Raw genomic sequence first — 20,065 nt, forward strand, 5'->3', positions numbered from 1 at the left:
TCAAAATCATCTGAAACGGCATCCCCAACTTGAACACGGAATGTCCGTTCTTCTTCTTCTTCTCTGATTTAATGGCGGCTCGCAAACCAACGCGTATAGGTACATACCGCCACCTACTGTACCGGAGCTTGTAGCAGCATCCGTGCTTTACCCACACAGACCCGTATACGTAGACGCCGCATTGGCCTTTGGATCATATGTTAACGTCGCCGCTATATTGGACAGGCCAAGACCTGTAAACAAATACAAGTAAACGCCGCGTTTCTTTTCTGGATAAAAAGCACTACAACCGTTTACATTTCTCAGCCGATGACTCGTTTCTATATTTTTATATATATTATATATAAGATTTAAGATCTAGAGTCTTACTTGGAATCTTGATAGTTAGGCTATAATTGCTGCTGGACGCTGGGGAGTGTGTATCAATGTTAGGCCTGGGTTAATAGAATTACTTACAGGTGGGAAATAATTCATGGTCATGAGGACTATGAATACTCACGTTTGTCAAGCATGGCTCAGGCTTGTTTTCCTTGGTTAAGACGTCACTATGTAATATAATTTGATGTACATGAAAAGCGCAGAAAGTTTGAGAAAACATGGAACAAAGTCTGCAAACACGATTCAAAACAGTGAGACGCTTACAGTCAGTCTTGCCCTTATATTTTGTTGCGTGTTTGACAGATGGAATAAAATGCAAATGAATAGAAACTATACAAGAGTCATTCAACTCAAAATGACAGTGCACCATGACGTGGTAAGAAATAGTAAAAAATATAGTACAGTGTAAAGAGTATAGCACAAGAATATACAGTATAGCACAGCAGTATATGTAAGCCTAATGTTGATACACACAATCAACTTTCGGCTCACATTAACTGAATTACTTGTGTGGTGGAATATAGTTAATTATCATAAGGAATTATAAAACCTCACGTTTGTCAAACATGGCTTTGGCTTATTTTCCTTACATTGGACCGGGCAACAGTGATTATAGCCTAGCTATTAAGATTCTAAGTAACTGGAGATGAAATCGGTTGAGAAACGTCAACGCTACGGTGCTTTTTCATCCAGAATCAATTCTCTCTGTTAATTGTCTCCTGCAACTCTTTCGCAACACGTTCAACATTCCTACTCTCTTTCCCACGGGGCAGTTCAACGTCACGAAGAAGAGACGGGGAATGAAATAAAAATGCATTCGGCCTCACCTGGCGCAAGTCTCTCATGGACGCCATCAAGGATTGAAAACAGGCGCTCAGCGTCTATGCATTTTTATTTATTTATTTTTTTTTACGTGCTGCTGCCAGACATGCTAGAGCACCGAAACGTGGATTGATCCGCCGCTAAAAAATAATCCCCAGCACTTTATTTCCTCCTGAAGTGGCCAGCTGCTCTACATTTTTGAGAGCCTGGAATATGAGTTTTGGTTCATCAAATCTACAAAAATAAACAAAAACATAACTTTTGCAGAACACGCTGTGCAACAGTTTTCGTTAGGGACGAAGTTTCCTGATATTACTTGTCAGTGGTTGCCGCCTCCTCTGCTGCGCATGATGTTCAGTCCCTGTTTTTTTGGTTTTACTGCCTACAGCTCATGCCCTTCAAGCACACAGTTTTCAATTCAATTCAATTCAATTCAATTTTATTTATATAGCGCCAAATCACAACAAAGTCATCTCATGACACTTTACAAACTAGAGCAGGTCTAGACCGACTCTTTATAATGTTATTACAGAGACCCAACAGTTCCCACCATGAGCAAGCACTTTGGCGACAGTGGCAAGGAAAAACTTCCTTTTAAGAGGCAGAAACCTTGAGCAGAACCAGACTCTAGGTGGGCGGTCATCTGCTTTGACCGGTTGGGTTTTAGGGAGAGAGAGAGAGAGAGAGAGAGAGAGAGAGAGACAGACAGAGACAGAGAGATAGACATAGAGACACAGATAGACAGACAGACAGACAGACAGATAGGTAGGCAAAGATGTATGGCAGCACTAACAGTAGAAATAGCTGTAATATTAGCTGAGATTAATAATAGGAGCTTTAATAGTGACAGAACTACGACTAAACATAATAACTGTAGTGATGAGAGTCAGGCAGGCCCATGGCAGCAGCAGCACCCAGGCGTACCAGGACCACGATCCACAGCGACCTACGAGTCGACAAAGCACAAAGAAACTCCGGGGAAGAAATAAAGTTAGTAACATGCATTGGACTGTGATGAATGTGCAAAGATGAAGAGGGAGAGGAGGAAAGCTCAGTGCATCATGGGAAGTCCCCCGGCAGTGTAGGGCTATAGCAGCATAACTAGGGGGCTGGTCCAGGCAGGCCTGAGCCAGCCCTTAACTATAAGCGTTATCAAAAAGCAAAGTTTTAAGCCTACTCTTAAAAGTAGAGAGTGTGTCTGCCTCCCGGACCCAAACTGGGAGCCGATTCCACAGGAGAGGAGCTTGATAGCTGAAGGCTCTGGCTCCTGTTCTGCTTTTGGAGACTCTAGGAACCACAAGCAGCCCTGCATTCTGGGAGCGGAGTGCTCTAGTGGGGTAATAAGGTACTATGAGCTCTTTAAGATATGATGGTGCCTGACCAGTAAGAGCTTTGTAGGTGAGGAGAAGGATTTTAAACTCTATTCTAGATTTTACAGGGAGCCAGTGCAGAGAAGCTAATACAGGAGAAATATGATCTCTTTTCCTGGTTCTTGTCAGTACACGTGCTGCAGCATTCTGGATCAGCTGGAGAGTCCTCAGGGACTTATTGGGACAGCCTGATAATAAGGAATTGCAATAATCCAGCCTAGACGTGACAAATGCATGGACTAATTTTTCTGCATCTGTTTGAGACAGGATCTTCCTGATTTTTGCAATATTACGGAGGTGAAAAAAGGCAGTCCGTGAAGTTTGTTTTACGTGGGAGTTAAAGGACATGTCCTGATCAAAGACAACTCCGAGATTCCTCACGGTGGCGCTGGAGGCCAGGGCAATGCCATCTAGGGTAACAATATCCTTAGATATTGTATTTCTGAGGTGTTCAGGGCCAAGAACAATAACTTCTGTCTTGTCTGAGTTCAACATCAGATAATTACAGGTCATCCAGGTCTTTATGTCCTTAAGGCATGCTTGGAGGTTGGCTAACTGATGAGGTTCTTCTGGCTTGATCGATAAATATAGCTGGGTATCATCTGCATAGCAATGAAAATGTATGGAGTGTTTTCTAATAATATCCCCTAAAGGAAGCATATATAAGGTGAATAGTATTGGTCCAAGCACAGAACCTTGTGGAACTCCATGACTGACTTTGGCGTACATGGAGGATTCATCGTTAACATGTACAAACTGAGATCGATCTGATAAATACGACTTAAACCAGCTTAGTGCGGTTCCTTTGATGCCAATTAAATGTTCCAGTCTCTGTAATAGGATATGATGGTCAATGGTGTCGAATGCAGCACTAAGATCTAACAAAACAAGTATAGAGACAAGTCCTTTGTCTGATGCAGTGAGAAGGTCATTTGTAACTTTCACCAGTGCTGTCTCTGTGCTATGATGAGCTCTGAAACCTGACTGAAAGTCCTCAAGCAACCTATTGTCATGTAGAAAGTCACACAGCTGGTTGGCGACTGCTTTCTCAAGGATCTTGGAGAGAAAGGGGAGGTTAGATATAGGTCTATAGTTGGCTAAAACCTCTGGATCAAGTGTGGTCTTTTTAAGAAGAGGTTTAATTACAGCAACTTTAAAGGACTGTGGTACGTAGCCTGTTAATAAAGACAGATTGATCATGTCTAGTAAAGAAGTGCTGACTAAAGGTAAAACCTCTTTGAGCAGCCAGGTTGGGATGGGGTCTAAGAGACAAGTTGATGGCTTAGATGAAGAGATAGTTTTAGTAATTTGGTGAAGGTCAATGGGAGAAAAGCAATCTAAATATACATCAGGTTTTACAGCTATTTCTGAGATTACTGTGTTTGAAGGTAAGGTACCACCTGAAGACAGAAGGTGATCAATTCTGTCTCTAATAGTTAGAATTTTATCATTAAAGAAGCTCATGAAGTCATTACTGCTGAGGGTTATAGGAATACATGGCTCAATAGAGCTGTGACTCTCTGTCAGCCTGGCTACAGTGCTGAAGAGAAACCTGGGGTTGTTCTTGTTCTCTTCTATTAATGTTGAGTAATAGGCTACTCTGGCTTTACAGAGGGCCTTCCTATAAGTTCTAAGACTATCTTGCCAAATTAAACGTGATTCCTTTAGTTTGGTGGAGCGCCATTTCCTTTCAAGTTTCTGCAAGTTTTCTTTTCTTACTTGTGAAAACCTGAATATCAGATATGGATTTATTTGATGTGCTGAATACATTTTATTACTTTATAATACAGAGCGCTCTTTTCTTTTTAACTTCAACAAAACCCGCCCTTTAACACTCCAAAGCTCACAGCGCCCCGTGGCATCACGTTACATAACTGAAGCATCAATGCAGGTGTCCTTTCTGCTTTCTGCTTTTCAGTGACAGACAAACGGCAGCTGGCAGCAAACCCCACCTCCACCTCGCCGGTGTCTCCTTAAATGCAGCCGCCAGACACAACACTGTGTCTCTCTCTCTCTCTCTCTCTCGTAGGTCGCATGGATTCACAGACTTTTGCAGCAACTACCAGGCTTATCCACACGAGCTAACGTCGGTTTGTATTGATATGGATTTCTTACAGCTGCCGGGTAAGAGTCATTTAATGACACCCTCTTTAGAATCCAACTGTATAGTGTATATACTTTGGAAATGATCAAAGCATTAAAAACTCTGTTTGTCAACACGTTTGAGGCCGAAAGTTGAAATCACTGACAGAGATGAAGTGTCAGTGTAAGCAGTGGAAGTGTCAGTTGAATTAGATTCTCATTCAGAGTTCATGAGATGGAACCAATTGAAGTGTCGCTCGAAGCTCTGAAAGCAGTTGATGTGCAGATGCTGAAAGCAACTGAACTCATTTGCAGTATGAAAATGAAAAGCGGTTTAAGTGGAAGTGCTGGGTGAACTTACAGTCAAATGCATCGAATATGAAGCCCGCTGAAATTATTCACGACTAAATAAGACGCAAAACATCTTTAGTTGTTATTTCTTAAAAGAAACACCTACAGAAATATCTTGCTTGCAACAATAAGCACTCTTTAGAGAAATCCACAAGAAAATGTTATTTTACAGTCGAAACATCAGTTCTCGCGTCAACCTTGCGTTCCATGACCTTTTTTTTTTTTGTGAAAAAGAAACAAGAAAAGAACTTTTTTCATTGCACTTAAACTTAAAGTCCGTACAACAGCAAGCAGCGATGGTGGCCATTCATTAAAAAAACACATCACACAGTCATACTTCTATCCATTTGAATAATATGCAAACTGTTTAAGAGATCAATTTCCTGACCACTAATGCCTTTGATGTGTCCTTGATAGAGACAGAGAGTAGCAGAGGAGAAAGAGGATAGATAGACAGAAAGACAGACAGAGACAGATTTTCTGTTTTACTCTGTTTTATATCTCTCCACACTGAATTGTTCATCGAACAAAGCAAGACATTTGAAGACATCACCTCAGATTCAGGAAAAATGTGACGGGTGTTTTTTTTGATTGATCAAGAAAATAGTCTGCAACTTAATTGACAACATAGATAACTGTTAGTTGCAGGCCTTGCAGCTTGAAGCTCTTTTTTGGATCAAAGACGGAACCCAACCTCGCAGGACTGGTTGTGGTCAGAAAACAATATGTCAAATGATTCGATTGATTGAACTGAGGCTTCTGTCTCTAGAGAAAAAGAAGGAAGCGACCGCCCTCCTGATTCGTGCTCAGCCTGTACTGAAGCGTCTCACTCGGACCAGATCTGAACGTCCCCATGGACTTAGCCGAGACGCCAGCAGCTCATTAGCCGACAAACGTGTGCGCTTTGTACTTTCAGACAGAATCATTGACAAATCAGCTGTGACGGACAAGCAGCAGGAGGACTCAGCAGCAGTCAGAGGCAGAGGGCGCGCGCCCGCTGACTTCAGCAGCATCTACAGCAAAGGTGAGAGCTCAGGTGGTCCAGGGACTGTCAGGACTGCAGGCTTCTGTCACTGATGGGCAGCCCCTGGCATTAGAATGGTTAAATCCCCTGCCAACCTATACTTGAGCTCTGGAGGAGCTCAGCGGACCAGTTAAAACCACCGCCGATCCAAATCTTTGTCAAAAAGGCAATTCATCTAATGGTGTGTGTGTGTGTGTGTGTGTGTGTGTGTGTGTGTGTGTGTGTGTGTGTGTGCGCGCAGACCTGCTCCCAGCGTCACACGGTGAGGAGATGACCAGAGGGTTTCTGCAAGAGCTGGTCAACATCTTGCTGGGTTACATCTGCAAGTCAAGCCAGAGGAGCTCCAAGGTGCTCAACCGTTTCTATCAACCCACATAAAGACTTTGGATGTAAACCCAATTAGTTATGAAACTATTTTGACGAGATTTTTGTGTGTGTTTCAGGTCCTGGACTTCCACCATCCTCACCAGCTGAAGGAGGGACTGGAGGGCTTCAGTCTGGACCTGCCGGACCACCCGGAAACTCTGGAGCAGATACTAGTGGACTGTAGAGACACACTCAAGTATGGTGTCAGCACAGGTGTGTGCGGATGAATCACTTGAAGATCCCCAAAACGGTGTATTTGTAAGAATACAGACGTAAGCACTCCACTACACTCCCGACCCCAGATCAGTCAGAGCAGTCGGGTCTATAGAGTGAAATGAACACAGTGCAATTTACGACAATAGAAAAAGAGCCCAATAACTGGGTTTCGTTATTCACAGTTCATGATGAGGACTCTATCCAGAGCCGTCAGGGGACTGAGCACAAACCACAGTGCAACACACACCAAACAGCATTCTCATTTCATCACTTTCATACACAGCCAGCGCTAATGACAAGTCGTCACACGTTTTTCCTGGCAGATTTTAATACAATAGCACCGTGAGAACTCAATCAAGTTGTGTAACTCATGGCCTCACCGTACGTGGAATTAATTATGTTGAGGACGCTTTTCTTGTGTTCTTGGCAGCAAACTCAGCAGTAAGGCCTGTGTGTTTCATTCTTTTCAACTGGATGGAACCGCGAGGCCACGCAGTCCGCCCCGAGACACATGATGATGTGCGCATGTGGTTCTCGATTTGTTTAAACTCCGAAAAAAAGCTGCGTTCTCCCCCCGTTGCCACAGTCGGAAAGGATTCTGTCTGGCTGTTGTTGTGAAATATTGGCGCCCAGAAGAAAACGGAGGGTTTGAGGTGCTGTAGTCGTTTCCCTTTTTTGGAATGATGTACCTTTGGAGTATCGCTTTTGCAGTGCCTTTGCAGAGCCTTTGCAGATGTTACCTTCCATTTCAGTTTAGTCAGATTAAAAGTGAATCCAGCGGTCGAACGCTAACGTTGACGCTGTCAAACGGTAGCTAATGGGCTACCAAAAAGTTTTTTGTTTTACCTTGAAATATGGCCCCAGACTTTCACTATCCGTTGTCTTTTCAGTTGCTGATCAATTGGGTGGCGGTGAAATGAGGATGGTTCAGATTCCCTACAATTATACGACAGGGCGCCACCCGGAGCGTAACGTCAGAAGAAAATGGCCGCCGTGTGACTCTCAACTAATTGCTTGCTTGACCTCCTTGACCTTTGTTTTTCCAGGTCATCCCCGTTTCTTCAACCAGCTGTCTTCAGGTCTGGATGTGATCGGTGTAGCTGGCGAGTGGTTGACCTCTACAGCCAACACTAACATGTAAGATGGAGGGAAATATTGTCCTTTTTTTTTATCCCACTACATTTATTTGAAAGCTACAATTACTATTTAGTTTTCCGTAACTCATAACTGTGACCCCTTTACAAAAAAGCAATGTGTGGTTGGGGCTGCTTGTCACTTTTCAGAGGTCTATGAGCTGTTAGCAGCTCCACTACAGAGAGAGTTCTCCTTGAAACCTCTCAGATGGTTTCATTGAAATGACAGTTTGAGGGCCGAACAATTAAAATGATCCAATATTTCCAATATTTCAACAGTAAAGATAAAGTAAAGTAAAAAAAAAAAATGAACGCAGAGCTTTGTTTTTTGTTTTTTCTTCTGCCATTAATCAACTCACGACCTCTCAGATTTATCTTGTGACATCTTGGAGGGGCACAACCCCTAGGTTGAAAACCACTGAACTAAGCTACATAACTGTATATAACATAGTTAAAACTAGCTCACTTTGATCAGCTACAACAATAAAATGTTACTTAAGTATCATTGCGTCGGGACGTTCAAGGCGACAGCGACGTTCAGTAATGTAGTAAACAAGCCGAGTTAGCCCTCCGAGCTAATGCGTGCTAACTACGCTAACGACGGATCAGAAAGGTGCAACATTTTTTTGCCGACACGAGACATCAAACAAAAGCCAGAGACTATATCGTATTAAGTTGCTGTGAGATGTAAGTTTACCACTTCTAAGCAGAACCGGGCAGAGCCTTCCGTCTCACAAGGACTCACCCTGGGTTCGGGTCTACAGCTGCCAGTACCCGTCGCAGACATCTTCACCGGGCGAACGGGATGACTTGAAGTAGTGGAATGATTTAAGCCTAGAGAGCATTTCAAAACGCTCAGTCCACTGAGAGATGAAACAGCCCGTATTCAGACACTGCGCCTTTAAATGAGCCGTCAGGACTTCCGTAAGGTTGTGATGTCACAACTATGCAGTCACCGCCCCTTTAAAATGTATCTGCAACGTTTTGAGAGAGGCGCTTTTTCTAACACAACTTTCTTTATTTAATTTCATAAAGGCGTGAAAGTCTTTGTCTTTACAACGTAACACAACACAATTCATTTATTCATTTACCAGGTTTACATACGAAGTGTCTCCTGTTTTCATCCTCATGGAGAGGGTTCTGCTGAGGAAGATGCAAAGCATTGTGGGGTGGTCGGACGACGAGGGAGACGGACTCTTCTGTCCAGGTAATGCATGCGAGGCAGGCATGGACGGACCACCACCACCACACAGCGCAAATATAGTGTCTGCTGCTCGCCCATAAACCATTCTGCAACCTTCTGTTTTCTGAAAGGAGGCACGATATCCAACCTGTACAGCATCCTGGTGGCCAGATATCACTTCTACCCAGAGGTGAAGGCCAGAGGGATGGGAGCTTTGCCTCAGCTGGCTCTCTTCACTTCAGAGCATGTAATCACACATCACACACTAACTGTTACCCTCTGTGGGACTTGTGGGTCAGATACCCACAAGTCCATTTTAGTGCTGTTTCTGCACAAAGTTACATGCTCGACTCTCTCCTTCTTCTATGAAATGTCAACTTATACAGTATATCTCCACTCACTTCCTTCCTATCTTAAAAGACATCATTAGGGGTGTAACGATTCACCGATACGAATCGGAATCCGGTTGCGACTACATCGATACACGGACCCCTGGATGGATGTAAATGTACCATGAACCGGTCTACGGCCCGATTCTAAAGTTACAAATCGGTTGACGGAAGCTTTGATGCTAACTCTGCACAGTGTCTCCGCTCTTGCAAAAAGGTCAAAGGTCAACGCAACATTCTCACGTCACGAGAGTAACGTTAGCGCTGTGTTGCTTGCGAGGTCAAAACAAAACATGTCTGACACAGTTTACAGTGCACCATAAAATCTAAAGTTTGGAAGAAGTTTGTATTTCATAAGAAGTAAGGAACATTGGACAAAAGTCTGGCTTTTTGTAAGGTCTGTAGAACAGCGATATATATATATATATATATATATATATATATATATATGTATATGTATATATGTATAAAAAACATTGGCACATTCTCTGCAGTGATCCCCACGTGGGTCAGTCAAGACTTTGTCATAAGAGATTTCCCATTCTAAAAAGCAGTGGCGAGCCGTGCATTTCACACCTAGGCCTTCAGTGATGTCCTACACTGAATGAATCCACCTCTTAATACCATCATTATGACGCCATGGCTCTCGAAACCATACATTTATACAGAAACAAACATAGTCGAGTACAACTACTTTATTTCCGGAGCATTTAAAATCAATACACCCGTATTAACAATTAAGAGTAGTAAAGTAAAAGTTATATGTTCGCTTGGATACTGTCACAACTTAAAAATAAAAGGCAAATCAGTCTACAAAGTTTTAAGTCCACTAAACAGCACATTGTCGCACCCGCAAAGCAGTTTTCTTCTCCTCCTTCAGCCATTGTGGGTTGAAAAAAAACAGCGAAATTAACGCGAATTCGTCGCTAACGGGACACCAGCTTCCATTTGGTTAACTGCACTCTAATAGCGCTGCCTCTCACTAGTGCGTATCCAATCAGAGAACGTGAACGTGTCACATTCAACGTGATACCTGCTAGCTGGCCCTGATGTCGCCAACTCGAAATCTGATTGGTTATCACAATCTGTCTGTTTCAGTTCATTTAAGTGTACAGGCGCCCCCACTGTTAATTCTGAAGGCCTCGTGAAGATTTCTTGGAGCCTGGCAACACATGACAGCTGAAATATGATTGGATGAAAGCTCTAACATAAATATACAATGCTGGAAGCAGCGCAACCAAGAGGAAAGCTATGAAATGAAGAGAAAAGACTATGAGGAATAATTTAATACATATTTATGAAAAAAAATATTAAAATGAAATTTATGTTCTGATGATGTTTAGGCCAGCAGAGAAGGCCTTGCTGGCCCTGAAGGCTCACCACTGCTAAAAAGACTATTTAGTTAAATCTGCCTCTGAAGAAACCTACACATTTAATAGATAAAGTGGGGTATGCTTTAGGGCGGGGCCAAACTTGTGATTGACAGGTCGCTACCATGTACACATTGTCTTTAGGTTCTCGGATCCCCAGCTCCACCCTCTCGTTCAAATATGGTCACTTCTGGTTCCCCAAAAAAAAATCAAGACGGCGACGACCAAAATACCAAACTCGAGGCTTCAAAACGGCAGTCCACAAACCCGACGGGTGACGTCATGGCGGCTACATCCCCTGCTTTTACACAGTCTGCGTGCAATTCCACACGTGTTACGTATCTTCTAAGATGTCTCACAACGCGGACATATCCGGACGCACAGCAACGTTTCAACAAAAATGTTGACCTGTTGATAGTCATATTGACAGCACACATGTTTCAAGTCTATATCTGTAGAATACGTCACATGCATGAGCTCAACATACAACCGAACACACGCCTCTTAAGCTTTTTCCTGTCTAAACTTCAGACTACTTCGCACTTTACTTTACAAGGTGACATTGCTTTAATGATGACAGATGTATGACTAGTAACAATAACAGCAGCGATGACAGTCAAGCAGGCACACGGCGGCGGCAGCCAGGCGTACCAGGACCACGATCCGCGGGAACCGACGAGACAAGAACTCGCCCCTGGTATTCCTTCTCATTATCCAATTGAATGTGCAGGCCATCACATCCAGTCGATTTTATTCTAGCATATATGCGATATTATATTTGTGGTTTGTATAATGAGATGCATACAAAAAATAGATTCGAAGCAGGATATGTTATCAAGATATGCGTATTAGTGTAAATACATCCAAGACATGAGATGATCGTGTCATGCAACTGCTGAATTAATTTTGGTCCAAGTCAGGCACTGGTCTCAAGTGAATATAAATGAAATTTGTACCGAAATGGAACATTCTATTATTGATGGCCACCAGCAAAGGCAAGTTGCAGCAGTTCAGCGAGGTAGCCGGCGGAGGTGGTCAATACGGCCAAAAAACGTGGAGGGAACAGAGAGGGGGAGAGATAGATCTTTGTTGTCATCTCAGATGGAACTTGTCGAGCAGACGCCTCAGCTTGCCTGACTTCGTCCACGACACTTGTATAGTGAGACCTTTGTCTCGTTGAGCTAACGTGAAAGTTCATTCCTGCGGTTGGAAACAGCAGTACATTAGGGAACAGCAATTCCGTTTCACTTGACCTTCCCCCGTGGAGCCAGAACAAACGCCGCCACCTCTTTCAGTGCCTGTTGTGGTGTCATCGAAGCGAGACAAAGGGAGATGAATCAAGCTGTCTTTTCACCCATTCAGAGTCACTACTCGGTAAAGAAGTCCGCAGCTGTGCTGGGGCTGGGCAGCGGGAATGTGGTTGCGGTGAGATGTGATGAAAGGTGGGTAAGTTCGAGGCTGAAAACATGCATCGGGTTAATAGCCCACGGGACTCATGACAAAAGAGATGTTTGCTCAGCTGTGGCGGCTCTATATGTGTGTGTGTGTGTGTGTGTGTGTGTGAAATTCTTCCATACATGTGGGCTAGTAAACATAGTGTATATTACATATTTACATTCTACTCCATTTATTCTACTTCTTTTTAATTGTTTTTAGAAGACATTGCACTAGTTTGCTGTTTAAATAGACATTTAGAGAGTTCATGTCATGATATGGCGCACAACAGCGTACAGTATGTTGGAAAGCAGGCTGGTGTCAGTATGTGTGAGTGAAGGAGCACTGAACTTCGCTGAACCTTTGTTTTGATTTTGGTTCTACAAGAGGGAAAATGATCCCTGCTGAACTCGAGTCTTCCATCGCCACGGCTGAAGAAAAGGTATGAATGGAAGGCAAAAATATATATATATATATTTCTAGTGATACAGTCACATCTGATGGAGTGCAGACAGCTGGAACATAATCCAGTACTGTCCATGTATTTGATAAAGGCCAGCCTCTCTCTGTCTCTGTCTCTCTCTCTCTCTCTCTCTCTCTCCCTGCAGGGTTTGGTTCCATTCTATGTGAATGCGACGGCGGGCACCACGGTGTACGGAGCCTTCGACCCCCTCGACGCCATCGCAGACATCTGCCACAGACACACACTGTGGATGCATGTCGATGTAAGGTGCCCCCATAGCCTCTCTCTCTCTCTCTCTCTCTCACACACACACACACACACACACACCAGTCCCTGTAAATAATGTATATACATTTAGTTTTTTACCTTTATGCTGCATTCACATGAATTCCGGCATTTTACAGCCGACATCATGCATTACTAGAGTAACTGCATGAGATAATAGACTCGAAATTATAGTATTTGATATATTTTATTCCATTTGATACGACATCACCATAGCAACACATCACAACGTCATGTGTTTGGTTTTGCAGTCTGGCAAAAACAGAAGAAATGTGTATTATGAGAGAAAATAGAACATAAAAGATAAAGACAATGCCAAAGTGATTCACTTAAAAGGCACTATTAGAATGAATGCACAGTATTGAGAACGTACAGTAAAAAAAAAAATTGCATTATATGTCTAGAAATGATATACGCAATGTTTAGAGGTAAGCCTTTTTTTATCGTCACCAAACTACGTTATTCCACAAACTGCAATTCGAAGGCGCATTAAAGGTTTGGAATGAATAGAAAGACTGCTGCAGGAAGAGTGAACGTGTTTGTTCGTACTATAAAGTACATTTTTCACAGATGCACCAGAACAGTCTAACATAATCGACCATCATTTGACCAGATTTAAGCCACCAAAGACAAAAAAAAAAGAAAACTAATGAATTCATAAATAAAGGCCAGCACTCTGATTTCCTTCATATTTCCGAAACCTTCATGTTTAATAAAACATTTTTTTTTGCTCAGTCGGGGTACGTGATTGTCCCTCAGAAGGTCCAAAATGGACCTGGGTTACAAAACCTGACTTGCACGATAAGCCTTTATACTCTCAAGGTACAGTGCTGCTGCTGTGCTTAATAATAATAATAATAATAATAATAATGAGAATGACTTTTACTTAAAAAGGTCCATTTTGTGCACTGAATAAGTAGTGGGTTATGACTAGTTTTTTTTTATGATAATGGCTGTAATAATAATAATAATGATAGTTGGGAGTTCATGTGGAAGAATTGAGGCTATTAGCGTTAACACTCCGAAACTTTTATTATTTTTGCATCTTTAAGTTTCAAAATCTCACTTTTTCAGAGGTTTTGGTTTGAAGGCATCCTCCTCAACCACAACAGTAACCATAACGATAGTCATCACTTCCATGTACTGGTTTTATTTGCCATTTACTGTGCTTTTTGGGGTTGACAGCATACAGTACAGTACAGTAAATGCAAATCTGAAATCTGGAATTTAAGCACACATTGGGTTGTAACAGGCGCATAAATGAGCCATTTCCTTAACATGTCAACGCCAACAAATTAGACAATTCATATTTGCAGCAGTATTGTGGGGGACCTGATTGGGTCCGCATGTTTTATGAGCACTTTGACTCTGTCCCTCCCCAGGCAGCGTGGGGCGGAGGCCTGCTGATGTCAGACAGACACAGGATGAAACTGCAGGGCATTGAACGGTAATGGCATCGCCGCGCAAGCCGACCACTTCACACGGCACGGCCTTTGTGTTCTCCGACAATTTCTGTGGGAAGCAGGTACAAAGACAAATAATAAGGCAAAGCACGTTGCCACCTGACACTTGGCAAGCGCTGGGATCAGTTCGGCTGAATGGAAATTCCCCCGATGAAAGGAACTGCTGGAAGGTTGTTGACTGGATTCCACTCAGCGACCAAACAGCTTTCCTTTATTTTTTTCCTCCTTTTTATTTCACAAGGTTCAGCAGTTTAGTTTGAAAGCTCAGTTCCATTAGCTCCAGAGCAATACATATATACATACATACACTATATGGACAAAAGTATTGGGCCACCTACACATTACACCTACAGGAGCTTTTATGACATCCCATTCCAAATTCATAGGCATTAATATGAAGTTGGTCCCCCCCTTTGCAGCTATAACAGCTTCCACTCTTCTGGGAAGGCTTTCTACAAGATTTTGGAGCGTGTCTGTGGAAATTTTTGCCCATTCATCCAGAAGAGCATTTGTGAGGTCAGACACTGATGTTGGACGAGAGGGCCTGGCTCGCAATCTCCATTCTAGTTCATCCCAAAGGTGTTGAGGTCAGGACTCTGTCAGGGGCACAGTCATGCTGGAACAGAAAAGGGCCTTCCCCAAACTGTTTCCACAAAGTTGGAAGCATAGAATTGTCCAAAATGACTTGGTAAGATGAAGCATTAAGATTTCCCTTCACTGGAACTAAGGGGCCTAGGCCAGCCCCAGAAAAACAACCCCATAGCATTATCCCTCCTCCACCAAACTTTACAGTTGGCATAATGCAGTCAGGCAGGTAACATTCTCCTGGCATTCGCCAAACCCAGACTCGTCCATCAGACTGCCAGATAGAGAAGCGTGATTCGTCACTCCACAGAACACATTTCCACTGCTCCAGTGGTGGCGTGCTTTACACCACTCCATCCAACGCTTGGCATTGCGCTTGGTGATGTAAGGCTTGCATGCAGCTGCTCGGCCATGGAAAACCCATGCCTAGAAGCTCCCGGCGCACAGTTTTGGTGCTGATATTAATGCCAGAGCTGGTTTGGAACTCTGCAGTTATTGAGTCAGCGCAGCTTTGGCGACTTTTACGCACTATGCGCCTCAGCACTCGGCGACCCCGCTCTGTAACATTACGTGGTCTGCCTAATTCAGTGAGCTCTTTAGAACGACCCATTCTTTCACAAATGTTTGTAAAGGCAGATTGCATGGCTAGGTGCGTGATTTTATACACCTGTGGCAATGGGACTGAATGAAACACCTGAATTCAATGATTAAGCCCAATACTTTTGTCCATATAGTGTATATATATATATATACATATACATTGTTTTTGTTTATATTTTGTACTGTTATTTTTCACTTAAATCTTGTAGTGTGTATATTTTTTATTTTTTCTATTTCTGATTCTGATTAGTCATTAGGTGAAAAACCGAACAGACAACAGGAAAATGTTCAACTATTTTGCATAGGCTACTTTTGGGGGGTTGTGTTGTGTCCACCTCTTAATATATGAGCCAAACTAAAAGTTCGAGGCCAGATGCCGTTTAGCTCGGTTAACAGCAGGATCGACAGTTGCCTGGTGTCATCATCAGTCGGTATGGAATTGTAAGAGCTGAAACGATGTTTTCCAGAGCCTGGTCTGTCACATGGAATCCCCACAAGATGATGGGCGTCCCTCTGCAGTGCTCTGTCGTACTGATCAAGAAGAGAGTAAGGAATGATCCCCGACTCTTCAGTTTAAATGCACATCATGAAATACATTCGCTGAATGTTTTTAGCCATGCTAGCATGTCAGTCAGCTTCATGGTGGATGTTCATGGTGCCCAGAGGATGAGTCCTATTAACTTTGGTGATCCCCTGACTTTTCCTTTTAGCGCCACCATGAGGTCGACATTTGCTCAGAGTAAAACTGATGGACGGATCGGCATAGAAATTTGGTTCATTCACGGTCTTAGTCTTTGGCGATCGAAATATCGATCCATCTGCCCAAACAGTTAGTGTGGACGTTGACTGTAAATCAGGTTCCCCAAACAGTGTCTGTAAAAATTCACTATGATTTTTGTTTCTTCAGTGCCACACACTGTAAACATCGATTCACTCACTCAACTTCAAAGTTTATTGGCAACAACTTGCACACAGAACCTTTAGTGTTGTACAGTACAGTGACATTAAAGTTATGAGTGCATCTGGCACAAAAAGACTGCCACATGACCCCCGTCTGACTGGAAATTTCTCTAAAGGCTGTCCATGTATAATCTCCAGCTGTATCTTGCATGAATGCTCCATGCCTGTCTCTTCTGCAGGGTCTCCTACAGGAGTGCAATGAGTTGGGGGCTGAGTACCTTTTCCAGACAGACAAGCCCTACGACGTGAGCTATGATACTGGGGATAAGAGCATCCAGTGTGGCCGACATGTCGATGCCTTTAAACTTTGGCTCATGTGGAAGGCAAAGGTATAGATGTACATGTTTCAGTGTAATACCCACTGCAATGAAGTTAATATTCGTTTCACTCTTCCTTCCAATTCCCCTTTAAATCAGACTTAATCTAATCTTTGAGGAGAAGAGCTTTTTTGTTAATGTTGGAGGCTTCCCTTCCCAGGGTTCTTCACTCTTCACTAAATGTATTCATTTTCTTTATTTATATACCTTCAGCTATCAACTAATTTCTAGACTTTAGACTTTATAGAGTTTGGTGGCTTATGGGCTCAGTTAACATGACTCTGGGCACTCGTGCAAGTTCAAAACTGGTGCGCAATCTTTTGTTTATGTACATGTTTGTGTTTCACACTTGCTTTGGCAATGTAAACGTCTGTTTCCCATGCCATTAAAGCCCCTTTGAATTGGAAAAAATGGAATTGAATTGAATGCAACCAACTTATTTTGGATTTTGATCACTATTTGTATAACCCCCAACCTGGTCCAGTTTCATGCAATCTTGTTGCCATTGGTGACTATAAATATGAGTGGATCACTATGACACGCGGAGTCCCCCAGAGTTCGATTGCTGAGCCGCTGTTATTCGACCTGTACGTCCTCCCTCTTGGTCAAATCATCCATGACAATAATGTTGGTGATCACAGCTACGCAGATGACACTCAGATTTATCTCTCACTCAAGTAAATAGCTGGATGCAATTAAATGTACTCCAGTTAAATAAAGACGAGACAAATCATTGTCTTTGGCGACAAGGAGGAAAGAATTAAAGTTATTGCTCAGCTTAACACCAAAGCTCTAAAGACGGAAACCCAAGTTAGAAATCTTGGTGTTTTAATAGACCCATTCAAGGCGACAACTAAATCAGCATTTTATCATCCCAAACAATCAGCAAGACTTAGAGAAACTCATTCATGCCTTTATTTCCAGCAGGGTGGGCTATTGCAATGATCTCCTGTCTGGTCTTCCCAAAAAGGCCGTTAGATAACTTCAGTAATTCATCGTTGCTGCCAGAGTTCTAGAGAGAACCAAGAGAACTGAGCACATTACTCTCGTTCTTAAATCTCTACACTGGTTCAGTGTTACTTATAGTTACTTATAGAACAGACCCTTGTAGAGTATAAACTCAGTAGGGTCTCAGATTTTTAGGAAGCAGTCAGCTGGCAGAACCCTCAAGTCAGAACCAAACAGGGTGAAGCTGTTTTTAGCCACTACAGATGAAACCGACTTCCAGATGATCTCAAATGCGCCCCAACTTTAGCCACTTTCAAATCTAAATTATAAAACTGATCTGCTGGGTCTTTCACTGGTTTCTCTACTGCGATTTACAACATATTACTGCACCGTAACTGCATTTTATTTATTACTCTTAATTGATTTGACTCTAGTCCATCCTAGTTTTTATCGCTTATTGTTTTTCGAATTCCATTCTAATGCTTGTCTTGGCCTCTGTGTTTGTCATATAAAGAAAGCTGCCTTGCCTCAGTTTGCAAAAAGCTCGAAGATTGGCCCATAAATGGCCAAAATATTAACCAATATGCCAACCTATATCTATGCCTTTGTGTCCATCACTCACTCTCTCAGGGCTCGGAGGGTTTTGGACATCAGGTCAACAAATGCTTAGAGAATGCCGAGTATCTGCATTACCAACTGCAGAGGAGGACAGACTTTGAACTGGTCTTCAAACACAAAGTAAGGCCGGTTTCAAATGCGTCAGAGGTGCATAGGAATTTGGTGGTGTGATCGAGATGTAGACGAGACGAAATCATTTAAATTTACTTTAGGATAGGCTACAGCACATTGACGAGGCAGTGGTTGTAACAGACATCTATCCATTGTTTCAAAGGCATTTCAGCGACTACATTGTGTCACTGTAATTCTCAGAACAGTTACATGTAAAAGCTTCCACTTTTCAATTTCGTTTATTATTACATTACTCGGCACTATCGTATATTTTTGGTCCTAGTTTTTAGTTTTAGTTCAGTTTCTTCGATAAGATTTTAGTTATTTGACTCTATTTTCTTACCGGGCATATTTATTTGACCTCCGCCTCTCTCGCAGCCAGAGCACAGTAACGTGTGTTTCTGGTACATCCCTCCCAGCCTGAGAGGCCTTCCGCCCGGACCCGACAGAGACACAAGACTCCATCAGGTACTGTACAGAACATGGCAGTGGTTCCCTCTGGGCTCATTAGTCTGACGCAGCGGAGCCTGGCCGTTACTGAATTTTGTATCAAATATTAGAAGTGGGTGAAAAGAGTTGAAAGTAGAAAAGAGGCCCATGCTGTTGATGGTGATCCTCACTCTTTATGTCTCTGCAGGTGGCTCCTCGGATCAAAGGCAGGATGATGGAGAAGGGCTCTGTTCTGATTGGCTATCAGCCTTTGGGAGCCAAAGTCAATTTCTTCAGGTGTGTGTTCTCCAATCCTGCCACACAGCTAGAGGACATCGACTTTCTGCTGGATGAGATTGCCCGGCTGGGCCTTGACCTATGACCTCTGATATTGTTTGGGCTCACCCCAGTCCGAAGGGTGTATTCGACACCGCCTGCTATACTAACAGTACGTACCAATTTGGCCAAAATGTAGCATGTAGCATGCAAAACAAAAGCAAAAAATGCAGTGTGTCGAAAACACCCGGATGTCGTAGTGACATGGGGAAAAAAATTGCCAGCATGCATCGGACTAGTCTACCTCGCCTACTGTGTCCCACAATGCAAAGCGCTAGCGGCGGATTGCCGTTAACGTAGGGCAAACTTTCACTTATTTCACCTCAGCGGCCCGCCAAAATCTGCTTCTGGGAAAGAAGCGACCCGGTTACTGAATCTTCACTCACATTGGATCTACAAGGCCTCATGTAAAAGTTTGTTTCCGGCTGTCGTAAGGCAGGAGGCACTACTGATCCGACCATTAGCAGGTCAGCTAACATTAGCTTGCAGCTTACTGCATACAGCCAGTGGCAGCTCAGTAGCCGCCAGTGTCTAGCTTCCCAACGAAAGCTATTCTAAAGAAAGCTACGATGCAACTGACAATATAGCTAAAACACCACACGGTTTTCTTTCTCATTTTCCAGATTCCCATTATCCATCCTTATCCTTTAGAGGGTTGTGGTGGGCTGGAGCCTATCCCAGCAGTCCTTTTTATTTATCATCATTATCATACTTGCTGCATATAGCCGGTGGCAGCTCATTCGCTATTAACATATCTAAATATATCTTTAATTGCATGTGTTAGTGTCCCTTGGATACTGTAGACCATTTCATTAGATCCTATCCCTTCCGA

General features: G+C 43.0%; 1 protein-coding gene across 1 annotated transcript; it reads left to right on the plus strand.

The window, feature by feature from the left end:
• Nucleotides 1-4,672: 4,672 nt before the first annotated feature.
• On the plus strand, nt 4,673-19,279 carry gad3 (glutamate decarboxylase 3). Its single transcript, XM_070919466.1, has 16 exons — nt 4,673-4,694; nt 5,920-6,027; nt 6,269-6,375; nt 6,471-6,606; nt 7,656-7,746; nt 8,837-8,949; nt 9,057-9,172; nt 12,047-12,126; nt 12,506-12,560; nt 12,727-12,843; nt 14,249-14,313; nt 15,982-16,060; nt 16,654-16,803; nt 18,370-18,477; nt 18,847-18,936; nt 19,106-19,279. Exons 1-16 carry the CDS (start codon nt 4,673-4,675, stop codon nt 19,277-19,279), a joined length of 1,611 nt encoding a protein of 536 aa, XP_070775567.1.
• Nucleotides 19,280-20,065: the final 786 nt, after the last annotated feature.

The sequence above is a fragment of the Enoplosus armatus genome, chromosome 14, assembly GCF_043641665.1.
Source record: "Enoplosus armatus isolate fEnoArm2 chromosome 14, fEnoArm2.hap1, whole genome shotgun sequence".
Lineage (NCBI taxonomy): Eukaryota > Metazoa > Chordata > Actinopteri > Centrarchiformes > Enoplosidae > Enoplosus > Enoplosus armatus.